This window comes from Ailuropoda melanoleuca, chromosome 3, assembly GCF_002007445.2.
Source record: "Ailuropoda melanoleuca isolate Jingjing chromosome 3, ASM200744v2, whole genome shotgun sequence".
Classification (NCBI taxonomy): Eukaryota; Metazoa; Chordata; class Mammalia; order Carnivora; family Ursidae; genus Ailuropoda; species Ailuropoda melanoleuca.
The window spans coordinates 90138088-90158503 of NC_048220.1; the positions used below are offsets into that span (position 1 = coordinate 90138088).

Consider the following 20416-nt stretch of genomic DNA (forward strand, 5'->3'; position numbering starts at 1 on the left):
GTATTCACCACCCACAGCTGAATGGATAAGGCAGAGTTCAGCTGCCCCTCAGAGAGCCCTTTTCAGAGAAGGAGTACTGTATTTCCAAATGCCCATCACCTGCACGCACTGCTCCCTCCCAGCCCCCAGCCGAGAATCGAATCGGGGGAAAGAGCAGAACTTTGGAAAAGTTTTGCCTATGCATTCTCTCTGGAACACACTAACTGGGTGACCTCAGACAAATCCCTTCGCCTCTCTGGGCCTCAGTCGTCTTATCTGTGAAATGGGATATCTGACACGGCTTTATAGAATTATGGTGAGGGTCAAATAATAGAGGAGAGCCATTCAGCACGGTACCTGGCCCTTGTGCGTCATCAGCCCTCGCTGAGGGCCTGCTGGGACTGAGGGAGGCAGCACGGGAAAGGAGCAGACATGTGGGCTTCAAAGCTAGACGTCCCTCAGTGGACAGTCCTGCTCTAGGACTCACTAGTTGTGGGGACTTAGCATTATTTGACCTCCCTGAACTTCTGTTTCCTCGTCTTTTTTTTAAAGATTTTATTTATTTGAGAGAGGGAGAGAGAGAGTACCAGTGGGGGCGAGGGGCGTTAGAGGGAGAAGCAAACTCTGTGCTGAGCAAGGAGCCCGNTAAGATTTTATTTATTTGAGAGAGGGAGAGAGAGAGAGTACCAGTGGGGGCGAGGGGCGTTAGAGGGAGAAGCAAACTCTGTGCTGAGCAAGGAGCCCGATGCAGGACTCGATCCCAGGACCCTGAGATCGGGACCTGACCCGAAGGCAGATGCTTAACCGACCGAGCCACCAGGTGCCCGTTTCCTTGTTTCTGTAATGCTGTAAACGCGTGAAGCAGCGTTGTACGGTACTACTAATCCACAGACGGTAAGCATGCTGCTGGAGGTGCAGGAGATGAATTTAGATGGGACAAACTATTGACACTTTGAGATCCTTTTTTTTTCATATGTACTAGGAATAATATAACCCTGGAATATTCTTCTCAGGGACAGTATTCCTTAGAACAATGCTAGCTTTATATCCTTACTCACGTTTAAGGGGGAAAATGGAGCAATTGAAGAAAAACATGTTAATAATGGTCCTAGTGGCATGACGTAGAGCAAAAATTAAGAAGGTGGTGTGAGGATGGAATTTGCTTAACTCTGTAAAATTCTAGAAAGAAATGCAAATTATATAACCAAATGCACTACCTGGCCCTAGACTGGATCTTGTACTGCAAGGGGAAAATGCTATAAAGATAGTATTGGATCCATTGAAAAATTAAAATTCAGCCTGATTAGACACAAGCGTGGTACCAATGTTAAATTTACCGAAGTTGAAAACTGCAGTGTACTTACGTAGGAGATTATCCATGTCCTTAGGAAATGCACACTGAGGCATCTGGGGTAAGGGTAAGGTATATGACTTTTAAAGGATTCACAAAAACTATACGTGTATATATGTATATACATATAGATGTATCCATGTCTATGGAGACAGACGGATATGGAGAAAGAAAATAAATGATAAAGCAAATGGGGCTAACAGGAGAGTCTATGGGTTTAGGAAGTATTCTCTGTACTCTTTCTACTTTTGCAACTTATTTAAGTTTGAAGTTATTTCCAAATGAAAAATAAAACAAAATGCAAGTAATGCTGGCCAAGTTCATGGCCCAGTGCCTGGCTGTGGGAGGCACCCAGCAAACCCTCTGCTTCTCACCCCTTCTCTCCTGCCCAGTGTGGAGACAGTGAATGATGGGCAGTTTCACAGCGTGGAGCTGGTGATGCTAAACCAGACCCTGAACCTGGTGGTGGATAAAGGAGCCCCGAAGAGCTTGGGAAAGCTCCAGAAGCAGCCGGCAGTAGGCATCAACAGCCCCCTCTACCTCGGAGGTAAGGCTCTTCTCCCCTCCCATCCCCACCACCTCCACCTCCCACCACCCCCACCCTCCCGTGCTTGGCCACCCACCCCAGCTCACTGGCTGGGGTTCACCTGATCTCAGCATCCACTACCAAAGCATATCAAGGAAGGCTTCCTGGAGGAAGTGACAACCAAGCTGATCCCTAAAGGGTAAACAGCCAGATCATGGGGAGGAGGAGAAGAAAGGAGAGAAGACAGGCTCCTTCTGGGGAAGTACAAGTTCTTCAGGGGATAAAGATGGTGGGAATGGTGGGAAGAGGTAAAGATGGAATGGGGAGGGAGGAGATAGAGGTCAAGTCCAGGCCCCACCACCTGCAGACTTCAGGTCGCATTTCCTCTGCTCTGCCACCATGTCACCCAATGTGACGCTCAGGTGACGTATGTAGAACATGTTTGAGATGAAGGATATATAAAGGCCTAAAAGGAAGTAGAAATAGCCACCTGGCTGGCAGAGCTGGGGCCTGAAATGCAGCCCAGGGCCTGTAGTTCTCAAAGGGTTATGTGCAAAAAAAAAAAAAAAAAAAGAAAAAGGAAAGAAAGAAAAGAAAGAAGAAGGAAGGAAGGAAAGAAAGAAAGAAAAGAAGTCACCAGAGCAGCTGGTTCAACAAAGAGATTCCCAAGACCTCCTGGCCAAGGAGTCCCCCTCTGGAAGGCCCAGGAATCTACACTATTTTAACAGCTGGTCCAGGTGCCAGGGGCCCAGGGAAAGCCTTCAGTCAAGAGCAGTCCCAGAAGGCACATAGTTTCTCCCCCACTGAAGATACCCAAAGTTCCACAGATCAAAGCTGCTCCCCACACCCCTTCTCTCCCAAACTCTAGCTCTCCCACCCTGTGCTCTGCAGGGCTGTGACAAGGGGCAGGAGAGGCTTGGTGGGGACAGCAGGGGAATGGGATACGCTCTCTGTTCCCTCCCTAGAAGGGGTGGTCCTCCTCTGTCCCACCATTGTGGCCCTGTGGCCAGCCATCAGATCTTTTTCTAGAAAGCCTGAAATAAGGGTTTTTATGGGAAATTTTGTATATTTAAAATGTTAGCAACAAATTCACGTTTTTTAAAGAGTCAAAGTGCAGGACAAAGGACAGGAACCCTTGTGTGGACAAGGCCCCAGGTTTTGGTCCATTCCCTCAATCTGAACAGCAGAGGCCCAGAGCTGTGAGCACGTAACTGCAAGCACGTGGAGACCTCCCTCATGCTCTGAGGAGAGGTCTGAGCTGGTGGGCAGGGGAGGGTCTTCAGGCGGATGTCCTGGCACCCCTCCCCCAGGCATCCCCACCTCCACGGGCCTCTCGGCCCTGCGCCAGGGCACGGACCGGCCACTGGGGGGCTTCCACGGCTGCATCCACGAGGTGCGCATCAACAACGAGCTGCAAGACTTCAAGGCCCTCCCGCCACAGTCCCTGGGAGTGTCACCGGGCTGCAAGTCCTGCACCGTGTGCAAGCACGGCGTGTGCCGCTCCGTGGAGAAGGACAGCGTGGTGTGTGAGTGCCATCCAGGCTGGACCGGCCCGCTGTGCGACCAGGAGGCCCGGGACCCCTGTCTGGGCCACAGGTCAGTGTCCTGCGAGCCCGGGTTCCCCACATGGACTCAGTCCCTGCCTCCATCCCTCCTCCCTCCCCTGCAACCCCAAGAAGTGGAACTGAGGAAAGCTGGAGGGAGTGTGGTCAGATCGGACCCAGAACCTGTGTCAGTGTGACTGCTTAGGTCAACAGCTTACATAGCCAAAAGCAGGTCCCCCTTAGAGTAGTGCAGGAGCACCTTGCTGAGGTCCCCTGTCTCCGTCAAGCGGAAGGACAGTGAATTTCAGCATCAGTTTCTCCGTCTAGGAGATGTGGATAAGACTATCTGCAGCACCGAAGCAGCAGAGCAGAGGGGACTGTAGAAAGAAAGAATGAGGTCTGGTGTAATGCACTTATCCCAAAGCCTGGCACTGCTGGTGGCAGCGGCAGTGACATTATCAAGATGCTAGGGCAACGACGGTGTTTAGAGGTTGCTTAGCTGCTCCGGAGCCGGCACCTGCCCCTTGGATCGGGGAGTTCTACTGCCGGTAAAACGGCAAGCCAGCCAGCCTCGTGGCCACAGCTGGTAGTTGACTTTAGGTGATCCGAGCCTCCAGCAGGTTGGACTGATGCTCAGCCCCTGGGCTAGTGGGGGGCAGACAGTGGGATGGACAGCTCTGGGCGCCCCACTCTGAGCCTGGGCCCTGCTGCGGTAGACAGAGAAAGCCTCCGGCAGCATGCTCTCTGCCCTCCCCGTTCTCATTCTGTCCTCTGCCAACAGCTGCAACCATGGGAAGTGTGTAGCAACCGGGACCTCATATGTGTGCAAGTGTGCAGAAGGCTACGGCGGGGCCACGTGTGACCACAAGAATGACTCCAGCACCTGCTCCACCTTCAAGTGTCACCAGGGGCAGTGCCATTTCTCAGATCGAGGGGAGCCCTACTGCTTGTGCCAGCCTGGCTTTAGTGGGGAGCACTGCGAGCAAGGTGGGTCCACTGTGTGCAGGGGAGGGGGGCCAGAGAAAACCACAGGGGGCAGAGCTGGACTTCATATCCAGACTGCCGACAGTCCCGAGTTTTCAGCGTGGAGACTGCATGATCTTGCAACGTTGCTTTCTAAGCTTCAGTTCCTTCACCTTGAACATGGGGGCAACACCCTACATCTCTGCAGCAGTAGGCCACTGCTGTGTAACTAATTAGCCCCACAACATAGCAGATTGAAGCCCTCCTTCCATGACCTTGACCCATGTAGTGTATTCATTTTGAAATAAGCTCAAGAACAGGAAAATTAAAACTGAACTGTATTAAAATTCATATCTACCTCTCCTTGGAGGGTTTTATTTCCTGCAGGGAAATGGAGAAGTCTTCCTCCCTGTGCCCAGATTCCTAGGCAGACCACCCTGTCTCTAAAGGACTCTTTCACATTTATACCTAGTTAAAATACTATTCTCAACCAAAACTGACCATGTTTTAAATTTTTTTATTTTTTATTTATTTTGAAATAATTTGAGATTTAACAGAAAACCTGTCAGAAGATAAAGAACGCTCACATTCCCCTCACCAGACTGGACAATGATTACGTTGCCACATTGGCTCTCACCACCCCACATTGTATACACAGGCACTCACTATCTTGTAACAATCTCATCATTTAAAAAAATTACATCACGCTTACCAAAATTCATTAAAATGCATAAAGCCTTTTCTCATTCAGTCTTCTCTGAGGCTGGTAACCTGTGAAGCAGTAGGAAGAACAGGGAAACGGGTCACCATTTTCCAGACGAGGAAAGTGGCTCAGGGATGGCCAGTGTCTTGCTTTAGGCTGCAGGGCTGGGGATCTAAGCAGGGCCTTGCTCTAGCCCTCTTCCCAATGTCACACGGACAGTACGGCAGGCAGTGAAGATTCAAGCAGCTATCGGGGTTCATTAACTCCTTTCCTCATTCAGCTCTCCCCTCCGGCAGCACATCCCGGAGACACACGCCTGGGCTGCATCAGGCGCCTTGCCTTGTTCTGTTTCTGTGTAGCCCCCACCTCAGTTTACCCTTAAAAACATTTTCACTTCAGGGATTCTAGAATTTGTATCTAAGCTCTATACCGGTGGGGACTGGGCCAAACTGGAGACTCCCTGGTTTTCAGCAAAGCCAGAAATCCCAGTATTTAGTTGATCTCCTGGGGTTTTTAATGGTGACATTTAATTTGGTTTTTAAGTATAGGTGGCACAATCAAAATTTGGGGACAGGATTTAGCCCACAGCCTACTACTGGGCCACATCTAGTGCGGTGTTTGTGCTCCCTGAAGGAAAGGACGGGCCTGCTTTTGTCACCATGAAATGCTCAGGACCTATCAATCTAGCAGAGAGGCTGGCCCAGAAATCTGTGGAACAGCTGGACGGGTTAGTGGACAGGCAGATGGAGGGACGAGTGAAGAAGTACAAAGGGTCTTCATACCACCAATGTTTCCCGAAAGCCTGCCCGGGAATGGACCCTGGCCCATCATCTGTACCAGCCATGCCCTGACCTTACCTCTTCCACCCTCTGCAGAGAGCCCGTGCCTGGGGGAGGTAGTCCGAGAGGTGATCCGCCGCCAGAAAGGTTATGCCTCGTGTGCCACAGCCTCCAGAGTGCCCATCATGGAATGTCGTGGGGGCTGTGGGCCCCAGTGCTGCCAGCCCACCCGCAGCAAGCGGCGGAAATACGTCTTCCAGTGCACCGACGGCTCCTCGTTCGTGGAAGAGGTGGAAAGACACTTAGAGTGCGGCTGCCGCCAGTGTTCCTAAGGCCATCTGCCCACCTGCCCCCCACCTCTCTGACTCCAGCTTCGTGGGGGCTGGGACAGCCATGTGGGACCCCCTCGAGATTCGAGGTGAAGAAGCAAAAGCTGGAGAGGAAGCAGAAGAGAATATTAAGTATATTGTAAAATAAACAAAAAATAGAACTTATTTTTATTATGGAAAGTGACTATTTTCATCTTTTATTATATAAATATATCACACCATCTGAGTATATGTACCATATATAGTGAGTTATTTTTACCAAGTCTTGTGTATTTGTCGTGTTTTTATAAACAGCTGTTAAAAATTTTAAGAAAAAAGAATAATAAAAATGTTTTAAAACAAAAGGATAAGAATAAAGAAGTGATAGCCTGTCCGAGGAGGAAGAAGGAAGTAAGTTTTTATGTTGATGAAACAGTATCATGTCAGCAGAAACCAAGACCTGCTTACTGAGCTCAGGAAAAGGAACCGTAAGAGGAAGAGAAGGAAAAGATTTTTCTTTGTTTCTTCTTATTTTTAATGACTTTTTTTCTTCCCTAAAAGCACCCAGCTTTTAAGTCCTGGTTGCCGAAGCCGTCCTTCCAGGAAAAGCCGCCACACCCTGGGAGCCTCAGACTCACGGCCACCGCCTGCACCTGCCCCGGCCGCCGGCAGGGTCCGAACCTACTGTAGGCCCCTCTTCCCCCATCCTGGCTGGCCCTGCCTTCCACTACGGGGCAATGTGAAACTGCCACAGCCCTCATCTGAGTCAACTTTGCCAAATTTTAAAACACCTCCTCTCTCCCTGCCCCTCTCCAGATGAGTCAACAGAAGAAGCGGCGAATGCCATCTCCTCAGGCCCCAACCACTGGCCCTTCCTCTGAAAGCTCCGAGCCACCCACGTCCCACCGCCCATTTCACCTTGGAATGCAGTGCTAGGAGAGCGGGCAGCCGGGGCTGCAAGGATGAGGAAGGCCAGGAACCCAGCCCGCCCATAGCACTGGTAGAAGTCCAACTCTGGAAAGTTCTGGGAGGATCGTGTTCTGGGACAAACAAGCCTCTGCCGCCTGATCCTCCAGGCCACCCTCATAAGTCATCACAACTCCTTGCCCATCTGCAACATCTGCAACACCTTCCAACGTGTATCTGTACTGCACGTGATTTCATCCGTGCAATCCCTGCTCCCTTAAGAAGGGTGAAGCCATATGGCCCCATTTCACAAACAAGGAAACACGCCTTTCTCAAACTCTGTGTCTTGCCTTAAGCCATGTGTCTGATAAGTAGAAGAGCCAAACTCAAAGCTCTAGATTCCTTCTCTAAATAGTGTAGTGTAAACACAGGACATTCAGTTAGTTCATCGGATAAGCCCGACCAGGAAAAGAAAGTAGTTGTTCTTTACTACTACTTCTCCTGCTTGTGTTCAAGTCTTGTTCTGTTCCCCCAGTATCCAGAAAGCTTCTAGACAGTTATACATCAGGTAATGTGAGCAAAGGCAGGCCGCCTGATGGAGACTTGCCGCTGTCTCTCAGCTCCCCTCAGGCTAGTACAGACGGCTCAGGGGCTCAGCTGCTCACACCAACTCCTTGTCTCTCACTCATCCCTCCTTTCCCCTGGGAGCCTCCCCTGCAGAAGTGTTGGAGGAAAACGTGGGGCTCAGAGGACCTTCCAGCATGGAGGTTTCCCAGAGGAGCCTACTGGTTCTGCGAGGACCAACAGTGGGCCAAAGATTCTAAGAATCAAGAGGGAAGCAAAAAAGGAAGCTGGAAAAGCACAAGGCAAGTGGCAAATGAGAAGGAAAGAAGGAAGGGAAAGAAGGGATAGGGAGGGAAGAACAGAAGGAAGAGAGGGATGAAAAAAGGAGGAAAAGGAGGGAGAAATAAGATGGAGGAATTTATTTAAAAATGTGTGTACTAATGCACATTATGTTCCAGGTACTTAGTGTACCTTATGGTGGATGTGTTTCTAGTATTAACAGATAGATTCACTTAGTACTTACTACATTACACATCAGATACCATTCTAATTTATATATATATAATATATATAAATACATATTTAATTCTCAAAGCAACTCTATAGTAAAGGCATTACAACCCATTTTACAGTTGATAAAGTTGAGGCACAGAGCAGTTAAAGAACTTGTATAAAAATAGATGCCCAATAAATTACAGAGCCAGGACTTGGGCCCAGTTTGCCTAACTCCAGAAGTTACTCCTCATGGGAAAGAAACATCTGCCTTTAAGGATCCTACAGTCCAGGGCAAAAACAATCATGGGACAACTGCTTTATTACATGAATTCCCTCATGGCAGTATAAACAAGGGACATTGCTGTCCAGACTAGGAAATCTCCAATCCTGGGTCTTCAAGGATGAATAGGAGTTTGCCGGGGGAGGGGGAGGGTGTGAAAAAGGGACTTGAACTTTCCAGGGAATGGCCTGTTAAAAAGCAGTGAAACAGGGAAAAGACCCAGTATGTTTGGGGAAGAGTCAGAGGTCCAGGGCGGCAGGAATGTGGGAGGCACACTGGGGAGTAGGAATCAATGGGGTAGGCGTGAAGGCAAGGGTTCAACCAGTAAGAGCCATGTATGGCAGGCTAGAACACAGGGACCCAGCGGGGTTTTTAAGTAGGGGAATAGCAAGACAAGCTGTTTTAGGAACAGAATTAGTGGCAAAGGCAAGGCAGGCTTGGAAGAGGAGAAAGGACTCTGCCACCCAAAATGGGGGCTTCCCAGTTGTTCACTTGAGCTTGTTGTAGCTAAACAATGCTGATTTCCAGATAGGTCCCAAAAGTCTCTGTGGTAGCGCCAAAGTTCTGTCCTGAAAGGCATGTCCTGAGATGTGCCCAACACCCTTCCCCATCCCTCACGCCATCAGCCCACTTCATCCACACGGGTAAATCCCTAGGCTTGTTCTACCAACACTCCCAGCTAGCCTCTCCACATGACGGGAAGCCCACTCGGCCTGCCATCTTGACAGCCAGGCACCAGGGTCACTGACTTTCTGAGAAGACTTGCCAGGCTGCCAGCTTTCCCTCTGCCTCCCCCAAGGAATCCAAGGCCTGCCTCTGCCAGCCACGGCCTGCGCCCACTCCCAACTCCAGCTGCAGTCAGCCGGCACAGCCAAAAGGAGCATGTTCTTAGTGTGGCTTGAGGGCAATTTTGAGCCTTCCCCTCAATTCTGGAAGCCCTGACTTTATGAAATGCCTAATGCAAGATTAAGAAAATTCTCCCCAAAAGGAAATTTCTCTAATAAATGCAAATTAAAACGCTTTCATTTCAACAGCCAAATTCTAGAAACAAAGTCCCCCAGGGCAAAAAGAGTTCAGTCAGGTAACTTGCATGCTTAGAAGTATGGTTCAGTGTGTGTGTGTGTGTGGAGAAAATCATATGTGAAAGGGGGCTTGGGCTCAGTTTCCCCCTGAGCAGGATTCAGGGGAAGGGAGAATCCCTTTGACTCAACCAAGGGACCCTAAAATGGCTGCTGAGATGATGTATTTAAAAGCTCTTTGTAAAGTGTAAACTAAAAACCTTTAATGTAAGCTGTTGCTACTACCGTTGTTGCTATTGTTGACATGCCAACAGGCCCCATGTAGAAGATGGCTTTGCCTTTTCAAATTCAGAAGGAAACCTGAGTCTGATGCCTCAGAAATAGGACAGGACAAGGAAAAGAGGGGAAAGGAAAGGGAGGGAGATTTCTTTGGGCCAGAGAAAGAGGGGGAAATCCCCCAGAATGACCCTTAGGAACCCTGGAGCAGCCAGGAGGGGGATGGAGCTCACCTCGCCTTCCACCAGATACAAAGCTCCCATCAGACTGAACTCTATGGCCAAGCAGTCACCCACGGGCTTTGCTGGGAGGAGAAGCCGCTAGCATAAGCAGACCTGCCCCTCGAAACTCACCGTGTTTCCGATATCAGAGCTGAAGGAACCTGAGGGAATCCCTGGTGAGGGATAAACCTGGGAATCAAAAAAATGCAGTGTCTAAACCAGAGACCAAGGTCATCCAACACATTAACCCCAGAAGCAGAAACAGACCCAGGTGACTACCCAGGCCATCATTCTTCCTGCTACTGTGAGCATCCAGGAAGAGCGAAGGCTGAGACAGACCCTGTGGTACCTTCTGGGTGGCCAGAGAAGTGTCCCCTACCTTCCCCCACAGTGCACTCGGAGGGCTGGGAAGCTGGGGCAGTGCCTGGTTCAGCAGCACTGACCCACGTGTTCCAGTGGGGGTTAGACCGTGCCGATGGAAATGCCTGGGGACAGTGGGAGGGATGCCAGCTGCCGGAACTGGCAAAGACAGAATCGGGCACTTGGCAAAGCTGCTTTCTCTAACTCAACAATAGGTTCTAAGAAAAAAACTTGTAAGATGGTTTTTAAAACAATGTTACAGTGCCACTTCACCATGAGGGGATAAATAATGTGCTTTTTTGATTCAACAGACTGTCATTATCTGATTTCATTAAAATAAACGGATGAGTCACAGGAGACCTATCAGATGTTCTTGTGAATACCATAAACTCAGCCCTACTCCCTGGTGTGTCTTATTTTTATTCCTGACCTTCACTCCCTGGGGCAAAGATGACTACATTCATGGGGTTTGGACAAGTCTGGTGTGGAGTTAGTGGAAACAATTGGTTTCGTGAAACATGAAGTGAGGAGAAAAGGACCCGGAGTTCCCAGGAGACATGAGAGAGAAGGCCCAGCACATGGCTTGAGGTCTGCTGGGTGTGTGATTTGTACAGTCACAGACTGGGTGCCAAGGGTCATGGGGGAAGAAGCCACACCAGTGTCAAGAACACTTAGTAAGAGGTGGAGGAAGATCTGTCCTGGGTACTCCAATGGCTAATTAGCCCCCTCTTTTATTCGTTCCTTCCTAAGCATTTATTAAACATCAATGTGCCAGGTCCTGCTCTAGGCATTGAAGGCTACGCAAAGATGATCAAGACAAAGTCCTTGTTCTCCTGAAACTTAGCTTTACTTGCTTGTTTGTTGATTGACACTCAAAAAGTTATCAGATAGTATTTTTAAGAAATAGAAGTGACGTGACAGAATAGCTGGTGGGTACTTTACATGGTGAGGTCAAGGAAAGCCTCTCTGAAGAACTAGGACATGGGTACGGGTGAAGCACCAAGAAACGGAAGGAGGAAGCCTGACCACACAGAACTCATGAGCTAACTGCGCCACGCAGGTGGCACCTGAGCGAGGTGGAGAGCCCAAGCATCTTAGGAGGCCGGAGGGGATGACGTGGGCGAGCAAGCTCTAGGAGCGGGCTTGCGGGCGAGGGCGAGGGCAGAACTCACCCTTCAGCTTCCCAACTCTGAGGCATCCTTGGGAGCTCACGGCCTTTCTAAAGGAAGAATGCCATGGGTCTGGAAGCCACCACCAGCTGACTGAAGGTTGCTTTGCTTCCCTAGCAGATAGCCCTGGATCTCCATGAAGAACACCACTAGAAGCAAGACAATGGGGGGCAGCAGATGTACCAAGTGTTGCAAAAGGGCCCAGGTTTGTCGTTCCTTCTTCCCCTGGTATTTCCTAAGCAAGACATGGCCACACAGGAGTCTCCATCAAGATGCCCTTAATATTAGCTTCAAAGCTTTCAGCGTGAAAAAAATCTGAAACGAAAGTGNCAGGTTTGTCGTTCCTTCTTCCCCTGGTATTTCCTAAGCAAGACATGGCCACACAGGCCAGGGGCACGGAGTCTCCATCAAGATGCCCTTAATATTAGCTTCAAAGCTTTCAGCGTGAAAAAAATCTGAAACGAAAGTGGGGGGAGTAGATTTTGCGCTGACACATCCTCCATCAGGCTGCCTGAGCATCCCTGCCAGGAGAAGCTGCTGGCCAGGAACCAACAGCGTCCACTTTCCAAGCATAGACCAAGTAGCCCCTCCTCCTGGGTGTGGGACCTACGGCTCTGTCCATCCCTGTCAAATTCCCTTTTGTGTCAACTGCAGAACTTCTCAACTGGGAGAGATGTTGCCACCAAAGGAGACACTGGCAATGTCTAAAGACATTTTTGATGGTCTGACTAGGGCAGGGGGAGCTGCTAACCCCCCGATGACGTGCAGGGCAGCCTCCACAACCAAGAAGTATCCTGCCAAGGGGTCGGTGGTCTTAAGATTGAGAAACCCTATCAGGGACTAATCAGATCCTTCCTGTAAGACCTGAATGGAACCATTTACAAAGGAAGAAGGGGGTGAAAGTGCTCAATAGGTAACAAATAGTGCCCCCCCCAGGGGAGCCTGGTCCCTTGGAGAGAATACATAGCAGGCTGGCAGTCTATACTTGTATTTGGAACACAATTATTGATGGGAAATGGACCGAGACATTTCTGGCAATGCGGTGCCACCATCATCCTTCCTCTGCCACTCTTTCCTTATCACCCAGTCACAGCAAACAGGTGCAGAACAATGGATTATGGACTTATTATGCTTAGGTGACACATATAAAATACAGTGGAACAGGGCATTCATCTTTGGACCTGCTACTGGCAGAAATATCAATAACAGCGTTAATAAAAATGTTTCTATTTCCTGGAACTCTACCCCTCGGGTAGGCCCCAGCAGGAAGAACAGTGAAAAAGTTACCAAATCAAGACGTAAGGACTGTGGATGTGTCTGTGGAATGTCAAAGGCAAGCGAAGAAAGTGTCGGTCAGAAGGCTTAAGCAGCCCAACTCAGAGATGGGGCAAGGGATGTTGGGCCAACTCCCAGTAATGACGGCAGGATTCACTCACCGTCAGAGGAACCTTACTCACTCAAAGTCATCTTAGAAACTGCTGCAGGGATCGGAGAGGCTCTCAGCACCTGACCAGAGGTCTGTAAACAGACTTTGTAAACGTCTGCGCTTGCAGGGGTAGCAGAGGTGAGGCAAGCCTTGAGAGTAGCACTGGGGGAAGGTCTAAGTGATAAGTGAGCAGGCCTCCATCTGGCTCCAGCCCACTGGCCCTAAAGAGCTCCACATCCTCTCCCCTATCCAGCTGTTTAACTCCGGCAATATCACTGAGATTCAGTTTCCCCTTCTAAAAATAAAGGATGGCAATACTTGACATAAAGCTCTGAAGATTACAAGTAGCAAAAAGCAATTCAAATTAACTTAAGCCACAAAGGGAATATATTGGTTCAAGTCACTGGAAAATCTTAGTTCTCATTGCATCAAACACAGATGCATATATCCTAGAGCTCACACAATGTCGTAAGGGCTCTGGGTCTCTCCTGCATGCTTGGCTTGCTTCTGCATGGGCTTCATTCTCAAGACCCTCCTGAGGAGTTGGCAAAGGGACTCTCAGCCACTGAACAATGAGAACAATACATGCTACTAATTTCAAATCCAGGAGATAAGGGCTTCTCTTTTCCAATAATTCCAAGAGACATCCCAACAGTCACTGCCTCTGACTGGCCTGGATTCAAGCAAATATCCATTACTGAACCAGACATTATGGGCAAAAGAATAAGATTCATTGGTTGGCCAAGTCTGTATCACATGACCATCCCTGGAGCCAGAAACAGGTAGTCCAAGGTGAAAACAAGTGTTTCCCCAAAGACAATAAGTAATAAATAGATGCTGGGTGGGTAAAAATGGCAGATTGTAACTACTCACCGCAAGAAATTAGAAAATTATTTAGAAAATTTAGAAAATTATTTAGAAAATTTAGAAAATTATTTAGAAAATTTAGAAAATTATTTAGAAAATTAGTTATTTAGAGGGGCACCTGGGTGGCTCAGTCGGTTAAGCATCTGCCTTTAGCTCAGGTCATGATCTTGGGGTCCTGGGATCAAGCCCTGTGTGGGGCGCTCTGCTCAGTGGGAAGCCTGTTTCTCCCTCTGCCTGCTACTCCCCCTGCTTGTGTTCTCTCTGTCAAATAAATAAATGAAATCTTAATTTACTAGTTTTCTAAATTTTCTAATTTCTAATTTTCTATTTTCTAAATAAAATCTTTTAAAAAAATAGAAAAAAAAAAGAATTATTACAGGGGTGCCTGGGTGGCTCGGTCGTTAGGCATCTGCCTTCGGCTCAGGTCATGATCCTGGGGTTCTGGGATCGAGCCCCGCATCAGGATCCCTGCTCAGTGGGAGGCCTGCTTCTCCCTCTCCCACTCCCCCTGCTTGTGTTCCCTCTCTCGCTGACTCTCTGTCAAAAAAATAAATAAAATCTTTAAAAAAATAAAATAAAGATTTTATTACAGAGAGCGGGGTGGGGGAGGGGCAGAGGGAGAGGGAGAAGCGGACTTTGCACTGACTAACAGGGCTTGCATCCCTGAGGCCCACAAAGCTATAGCAAACTGAAAAACCGTTCTTAAAGGGCTCACACCTGCAGACTCACCCACCCCAGGGCACAGCAGAGAGGCAGGAAAGCGATCAGTTTTTCTGCATACGAGGCTTATCTTAAAGCATCCACCTAAAGGTCAGGCATTGATTTAACACAGATAAGGGCCTACTGATCTACTCTCCAAAGATGGAGGCCAGTAGGTGCCATCTTTGTACTCTCCCTCTGCCTGCATCCAGGTCACCAGTATCTACTGGAAGGGAGCTTGCGCACCTATCTGGCACCCCAGTTTTATGGCTGCCACCCAGGGAACAACTCTTGACCACCTGACTCTGGTGGCCAGTGGGGCTTACGCTCGTGGGTAAAAGAGTTCTTCACTGGCTACACCGCAGGGCACAGTGGGGAGGCAACAGACTGAGGCACCCAGGGTTTCTATGAAAGAGGCCAATTACTTTATAGCTTCAGCCTCAGGGACAAGCGCCTAATTAAACACACATCTGAGGGCTGACTACAATCCTCTACAGAGACCTTGGAGGGCAGGTGCTATCTTCACACTCTCCCCAACGTGCTTCAGACCACCAGTGTCTCCCAGCAAGGAGCTTGTGCACACATCAGGTGCCCTGTTTTCCTGTGGCTGCCACCCAGGGGATGACCCTTGATCGCCTGGCTCAGGTGGCCAGCAGGGTGACACTCCCAGGTTCTCACTATCAAAGTGCTGAAAGTAAAGAACTGCCAACAAGGGTGCCTGGCTGGCTCAGTCAGAAGAGCAGGTGACTCTTGATCTCAGGGTCATGAGTTCAACCCCCATGTTGAGGGTAGAGATTAAGCAGGTAAATAATTTTTTTTTCTTTAAACTGCCAACCAAGAATACTCTACATAGCAAAGTTGTTCTTCAGAACTGGAGAAATAAAGTCTTCCAGGCAAGCAAAAGCTAAAAGGAATTCACTACCACTAGACTGACTTTACAAAAAAAAAAAAAAAAAAAAAAAAAAAAAAAAAAAANAAAAAAATGTTGAAGAGACTCTTTAAATGGGAGTTAAAGGGTACTAACTAGTAACAGGAAAACATACCAAAGTATAAATTTCACTGATAAGGGTGGAACTCAGAATAATCTGGTGTTGTAAAGATGGTGGGTTAATCACTTACAAATTAGTAGGAAGGTTAAAAGACAAAAGGAATTAAAAAAACCTATAATAGATACACAAGATAAAAATGTAAATTGTGACATCAAAGCCATAAAAGATGGGGGTAGCAGGGAGTAAATATGTATAGCTTTAGAATGTATTCAAACTTGTTATTTTTTTAAAAGATTTTATTTCTTTATTTGAGAGAGAGAGAGAGAACATGAGAGGGGGGAGGGTCAGAGGGAGAAGCAGACCCCCCACAGAGAAGGGACTCTGGAATCACGACCTGAGCCGAAGGCAGACGCTTAACTGACTGAGCCACCCAGGGGCCCCCAAACTTAAGTTATTTTTAACATGAACTATAAATCCTTTTATGTAAACCTCAGGGTAACCACACAGCAAAAACCTATAGTAGACAGAAAAAAGATAAAGGAATCTAAACATAACACTACAGAAAATCTTCAGATTACGAAGGAAGGGAGCACCACAAAACATCCAAAAAACAATCAACAAAATACCACCAGGTATCAATAGTTAATTTGCATATAGATGGACTAAATTCTCTGATTAAAAGACAGAATGGCTGAATAATAATATAAAAAAATCCCATCTATACAGTATCCACAAACTCACTTCAGATGAAAGGATACACACAGACGGTTCAGGAATAGAAAAAGATATTCCAAGCTAATGAAAACCAGAAGAAAGCTAGAGTTGCTTCACTTATATCAGACAAATTAGACTTTAAGACAAAGACTAATAAGAGATAAAAGAAGGTCATTACATAATGAAAAAGGGGTATATCGAACAAGAAGATATAACATTTATAAATATTTCCACACAAAACACCAGAGCATCTAAATATATAAAGCAAATATTAACAGACCTAGAGGGAGAAAAAGTCAGCAATACATTAATGACTGGGAGTTTGAATACCTCACTTTCATCAATGGATAGATTATCCACAGAGAAAAATAAATCAGAAAACATTGCCCTTAAATGACACATTAGACCAAATGGACTTAACAGACATATACAGAACATTCCATCCTAAAGCAACAGAATACACATTCTACTAAAGAACACATGAAACATTCTTCAGAACAGGTTACAGGTTAGGCTACAAGACAAGTCTTAATAAATTTAAAAAGACTGAAATCGTATCAAGCATCTTTTCCAACCTCAATGATATGAAACTAGAAGTCAATTACAAGAAAATTAGAAAATTTCCAAATGTGGAAATTAAAGAACAGCTACTGAACAACCAACAGGCCACATTAGAATTCAGAGAAATCAAAAAATACCTTCAAACGAATGAAATTAGCAAGATAACATGCCAAGACTTATAGATACAGTGAAAGCAGTTCTAAGAGGGAAGTTCATGGCAATATATGCCTACATTAAGAAATAAAAAGGATGTCAAATAAACTTCACACCACAAGGAACTAGGAAAAAAACAAAAAAGAATAAATCAAGCCTGATATAAGTAGAAAAAAGAAAATAAAGACTGAGCAGAAATAAGTGATACAGAAACCAAAACAAAACAACACAACAACAATAGAATGTATCAATTAAACTAAGAGCTGATTTTCTTGCAAAGATTAAAAATAAATAAGTTACCTTTAGCTAGACTCACAAAGAGAAAGAGTGGACTCAAAATGAGAAATGAAAGTGGGGACATTAAAACTGATACCACAGAAATACAAAGGATTCTACGAGGCTTCTACAAACAATTACAAGCCAACACATTAAACAACCTAAAAGAAACGGTTCAATTCCTAGAAATATACAACCTATGAGGACTGTATCAAGAACCCGAAAATCTGAACAAACCAAGAATTACTAGTAAGGAGACTGAATCTGGAATCCAAAACCTCCCAACAGATAAAAGTCGGAGCCAAAATTATTTCACTGGTAAATTCTACCAAACACTTAAAAATAGCAATCTTCCTCAAACTCTTCCAAAAAATAGAAGAGGATGGAACATTTCCAAACTCATTGTACAAGGCCAGCATTACCCTGATACTGAAACCAGACATGAAGGCTACAAGAAAATTATGCATCAATATCTCAGATGAAAATATAAAAATCCTCAACACGATATTAGCAAACCAAATTCAAAAATACATTAGAAGGATCATACAGGAGTGACATCACCAACACGGAGACATAGGTCATTCCTGACTTTGCTCCTCATCACAAGGAAAACAACTAACAACTATTCATGGATGGAACACCACCTAGATTGTGGGGGTGCATCCTCCTGCACCTGAGACCATGATAGACAACGTTAGAAGGATAAGAAAAGTGGTTACATGCTGACTGCACTGCCCCTTCCCCAGACCACTGCAACACACATCAAGGTCTCCCCAGAGCCTATAGTTCCTCCAGTAGGAAGAGAGAACCCAGCATGAAGATCTAGCCTCCCCAGCATTGTGGGCTCCTCCTTGGGAAACCCCATTCTTGTCTCATACCACAGAGATTTCAAGAAAATTTGCAAGTACTGACCACTGGTAATCTCATTGTGAAGAAGAAAGGGGAAGGGGCTTGCAACAACCAGCATTCAAATCTTGGCCGACCAATTTCCTACAGTGCCCAAACAGATGTCTCAACAAGCAGGTCTGCTGATCTCCAGAGCCAAAACAGTAGGAAAGTCTGACCAGGGACCTTGGCAGGGCACAGGTCTGCCTGATTTGGCACCTAAAATGAAGAGCCATGTAGCCTGTATGCTTACCCCACCATTCCCCACCCCCACAAGCCCCTGCAGGCAGAGTGAAGTCATATCCTCACCCACTACTAAGTGTAGCTCCTGGCCCTGTTCAAGCAGAAAGAGCCCTGCTGGCCTCGAAGCCATCTAACTTGCTCAGACCAGATAGGTGAGCTAATTCAAAGCCCTCCTCACTGCTTGAGTATAGCTCCTGATCCCTCCTGACCACAAAGCCTCATACTTGGAAATTTTTGAAAACTGCTTGGATCTGGCCCTCCCATCCTGCCAAGAGCTAAAATCATAGCCCTGTCCACAGCTGAATGAAGTTTCTAGACTCACCCAAACAGAAAGCCTGGCCAGAACACCAGCAAAGCTATGTAGCCCAGCAGCACTGAAGCAAAGAGTCCAGCAGGCAAGGTTCATGATTTCCAGAGCAAAGCCAGGGACCCCATTAGGCCAGGGAAATTAGGGTGCAGCATGCCTACAGTCAAGACCACAAAGAGTCTTTCTAGCCTTGAAACTAGTTTTCTTGCTGTCCCTGGCCAGGGAAACTAATCTGCAGCTCAGTCATTTGCTGAATACAGCCTTCAACCCACCTGAACAGAGAACCTAACTGGAGTACACAGGAAGCGACATAGCCCATCCAACAGCGCTCTTCACAGAGGCCTTAAACACAGAACACGGACTTTGCTGTCTGCTGAGCAAAACCAGGGGCTCTGTCTGGTCAGCAAATTCAGTGCACAGTCTTGTCTGATTTGGGTCCCCAGAAAACAAGCCATGGAGGCCCTCAGACCCATCCTGCTGCCCCAGCAATGCAGAGAAACTAATTCATAACCCCAGCCACTGCTGAGTATATTACCCAATCCCAACCACCTAGTAAGCCTGACTGGAGAACCCAGATAACATCCTACAGCCTCATTAGTCAGGGAAACAAGCCAGCGGTACAAGCCAACAGTTCTCAGCCAACACACACACCCCGACCTTTGAGCTTGGGCAGTGGCCTTGTCCAAAAACAGAACATGACTGAAAGCCTCATCTATCCAAAGACATTACAGTCAGACATGCCCAGAAACCTAAACAGATCAGAATGGTGAAGAAATGTCTCTGCCAAAGCAAGTCTCTAAAATCTGGAAGAGGAGACTATTTACTCAAATGTGCACATACGAACATATCAAAGATCACGGAAAACTCTGGTCAACATGAAGCCACTGAAGGAAACCAGTAAAGTTCCAATAACAGACCCTAAAGAAATAGAGATGTATGAACCATCAGATGATAATTCAAAATAGTTTGGGGCACTTGGGTGGTGCAGTCAAGTAAGCATCTGACTCTTGATTTCAGCTCAGGTCAGGATCTCAGGGTCATGGGATCGAGCCCCACATCAAGCTCCACACTCAGTGCAGAGTCTGCTTGAGATTCTCTCTCCCTTTCCCTCTGCCCCTCCCACTCATACTCATGCATTCTAATATTCATTCTCTCTCTCCCTCCCTCTCTCTCTCTCCCCCCCCAAATAAATCTTTTTTAAAAATTCAAAATAGTTCTTTTAAAGAAGTCTACTGAAAGAAAAGTCTACTGAACTACAAAAACACACCAACAAAATGAAATTAGGAAAACTGTGTGTGAGTAAAATGAGTAGTTCAAGAACTAGAAAACAAAAGAACCAAAGACAAATCCTAAAGCTGGAAAAAAATGATGACAAATGAAGAATTCAATAGAGAACTTCAAAAGCAGACTTGACCACACAGAACAATACTTGATCTAGAAGACAGGACATTTGAAATTATCCAGTTAGTGGGGAAAAAAAAAGAAAATGAGGGAACCTGGGTGCCTCAATCGGTTAAGCATCTGCTTTCAGCTCAGGTCATGATCCCAGGGTCCTGGGATCGAGCCCTGCATTAGGCTCCCTGCTCCTCAGGAAGCCTGCTTCTCCCTCTCCTTCTGCCTGCCATTCCCCCTACTTGTGCTCACTCTTTCGCTGTCAAATAAATAAAATCTCTAAAGAAAAAAAAGAGAATGAAAAAAAGTGATGAAAGCCTATGAGACTTATGGGACACAGTCAAAATAAATAATACCCATATTGTGGGAATTCCAGAAGAGAAAGAAAGGGACAATAGGTATATTTAAATCAATGATGACTGAAAATTGCCAAAACCTGAGGGTCAAGATAAACATCCAGC

At 46.8% G+C, this 20416-nt stretch overlaps 1 protein-coding gene and 1 long non-coding RNA gene across 6 annotated transcripts in view; one reads left to right on the plus strand and one right to left on the minus strand.

Moving 5' to 3' along the window:
• The window catches only part of SLIT3 (slit guidance ligand 3), a 598007-nt gene extending 591729 nt beyond the window's left edge, over positions 1-6278 (plus strand). For both annotated transcript variants that reach the window (XM_034656754.1, XM_034656755.1), the window contains 4 exons: positions 1723-1877; positions 3167-3452; positions 4182-4387; positions 5942-6278. In XM_034656754.1, the coding sequence (XP_034512645.1) occupies positions 1723-1877; positions 3167-3452; positions 4182-4387; positions 5942-6177 (883 nt within the window). In that variant the 3' untranslated portion in view covers positions 6178-6278. The remainder of the gene's footprint in view (positions 1-1722; positions 1878-3166; positions 3453-4181; positions 4388-5941) is intronic.
• Positions 1-20416, minus strand: part of LOC105237334 — a 97873-nt gene that overhangs the window by 6752 nt on the left and 70705 nt on the right. The window contains exons 3-6 of one of the 4 annotated variants that reach the window (XR_004624220.1): positions 11447-11592; positions 10047-10103; positions 5924-6278; positions 4865-5134 (exon numbers count right to left, since the gene is read on the minus strand). This is a non-coding gene — a long non-coding RNA (uncharacterized LOC105237334). Of the gene's footprint in view, positions 1-4864; positions 5135-5923; positions 6279-10046; positions 10104-11446; positions 11593-20416 lie in introns of those variants that run through there. The other 3 variants (XR_004624219.1, XR_855904.3, XR_004624218.1) reach the window with 3 other exon arrangements.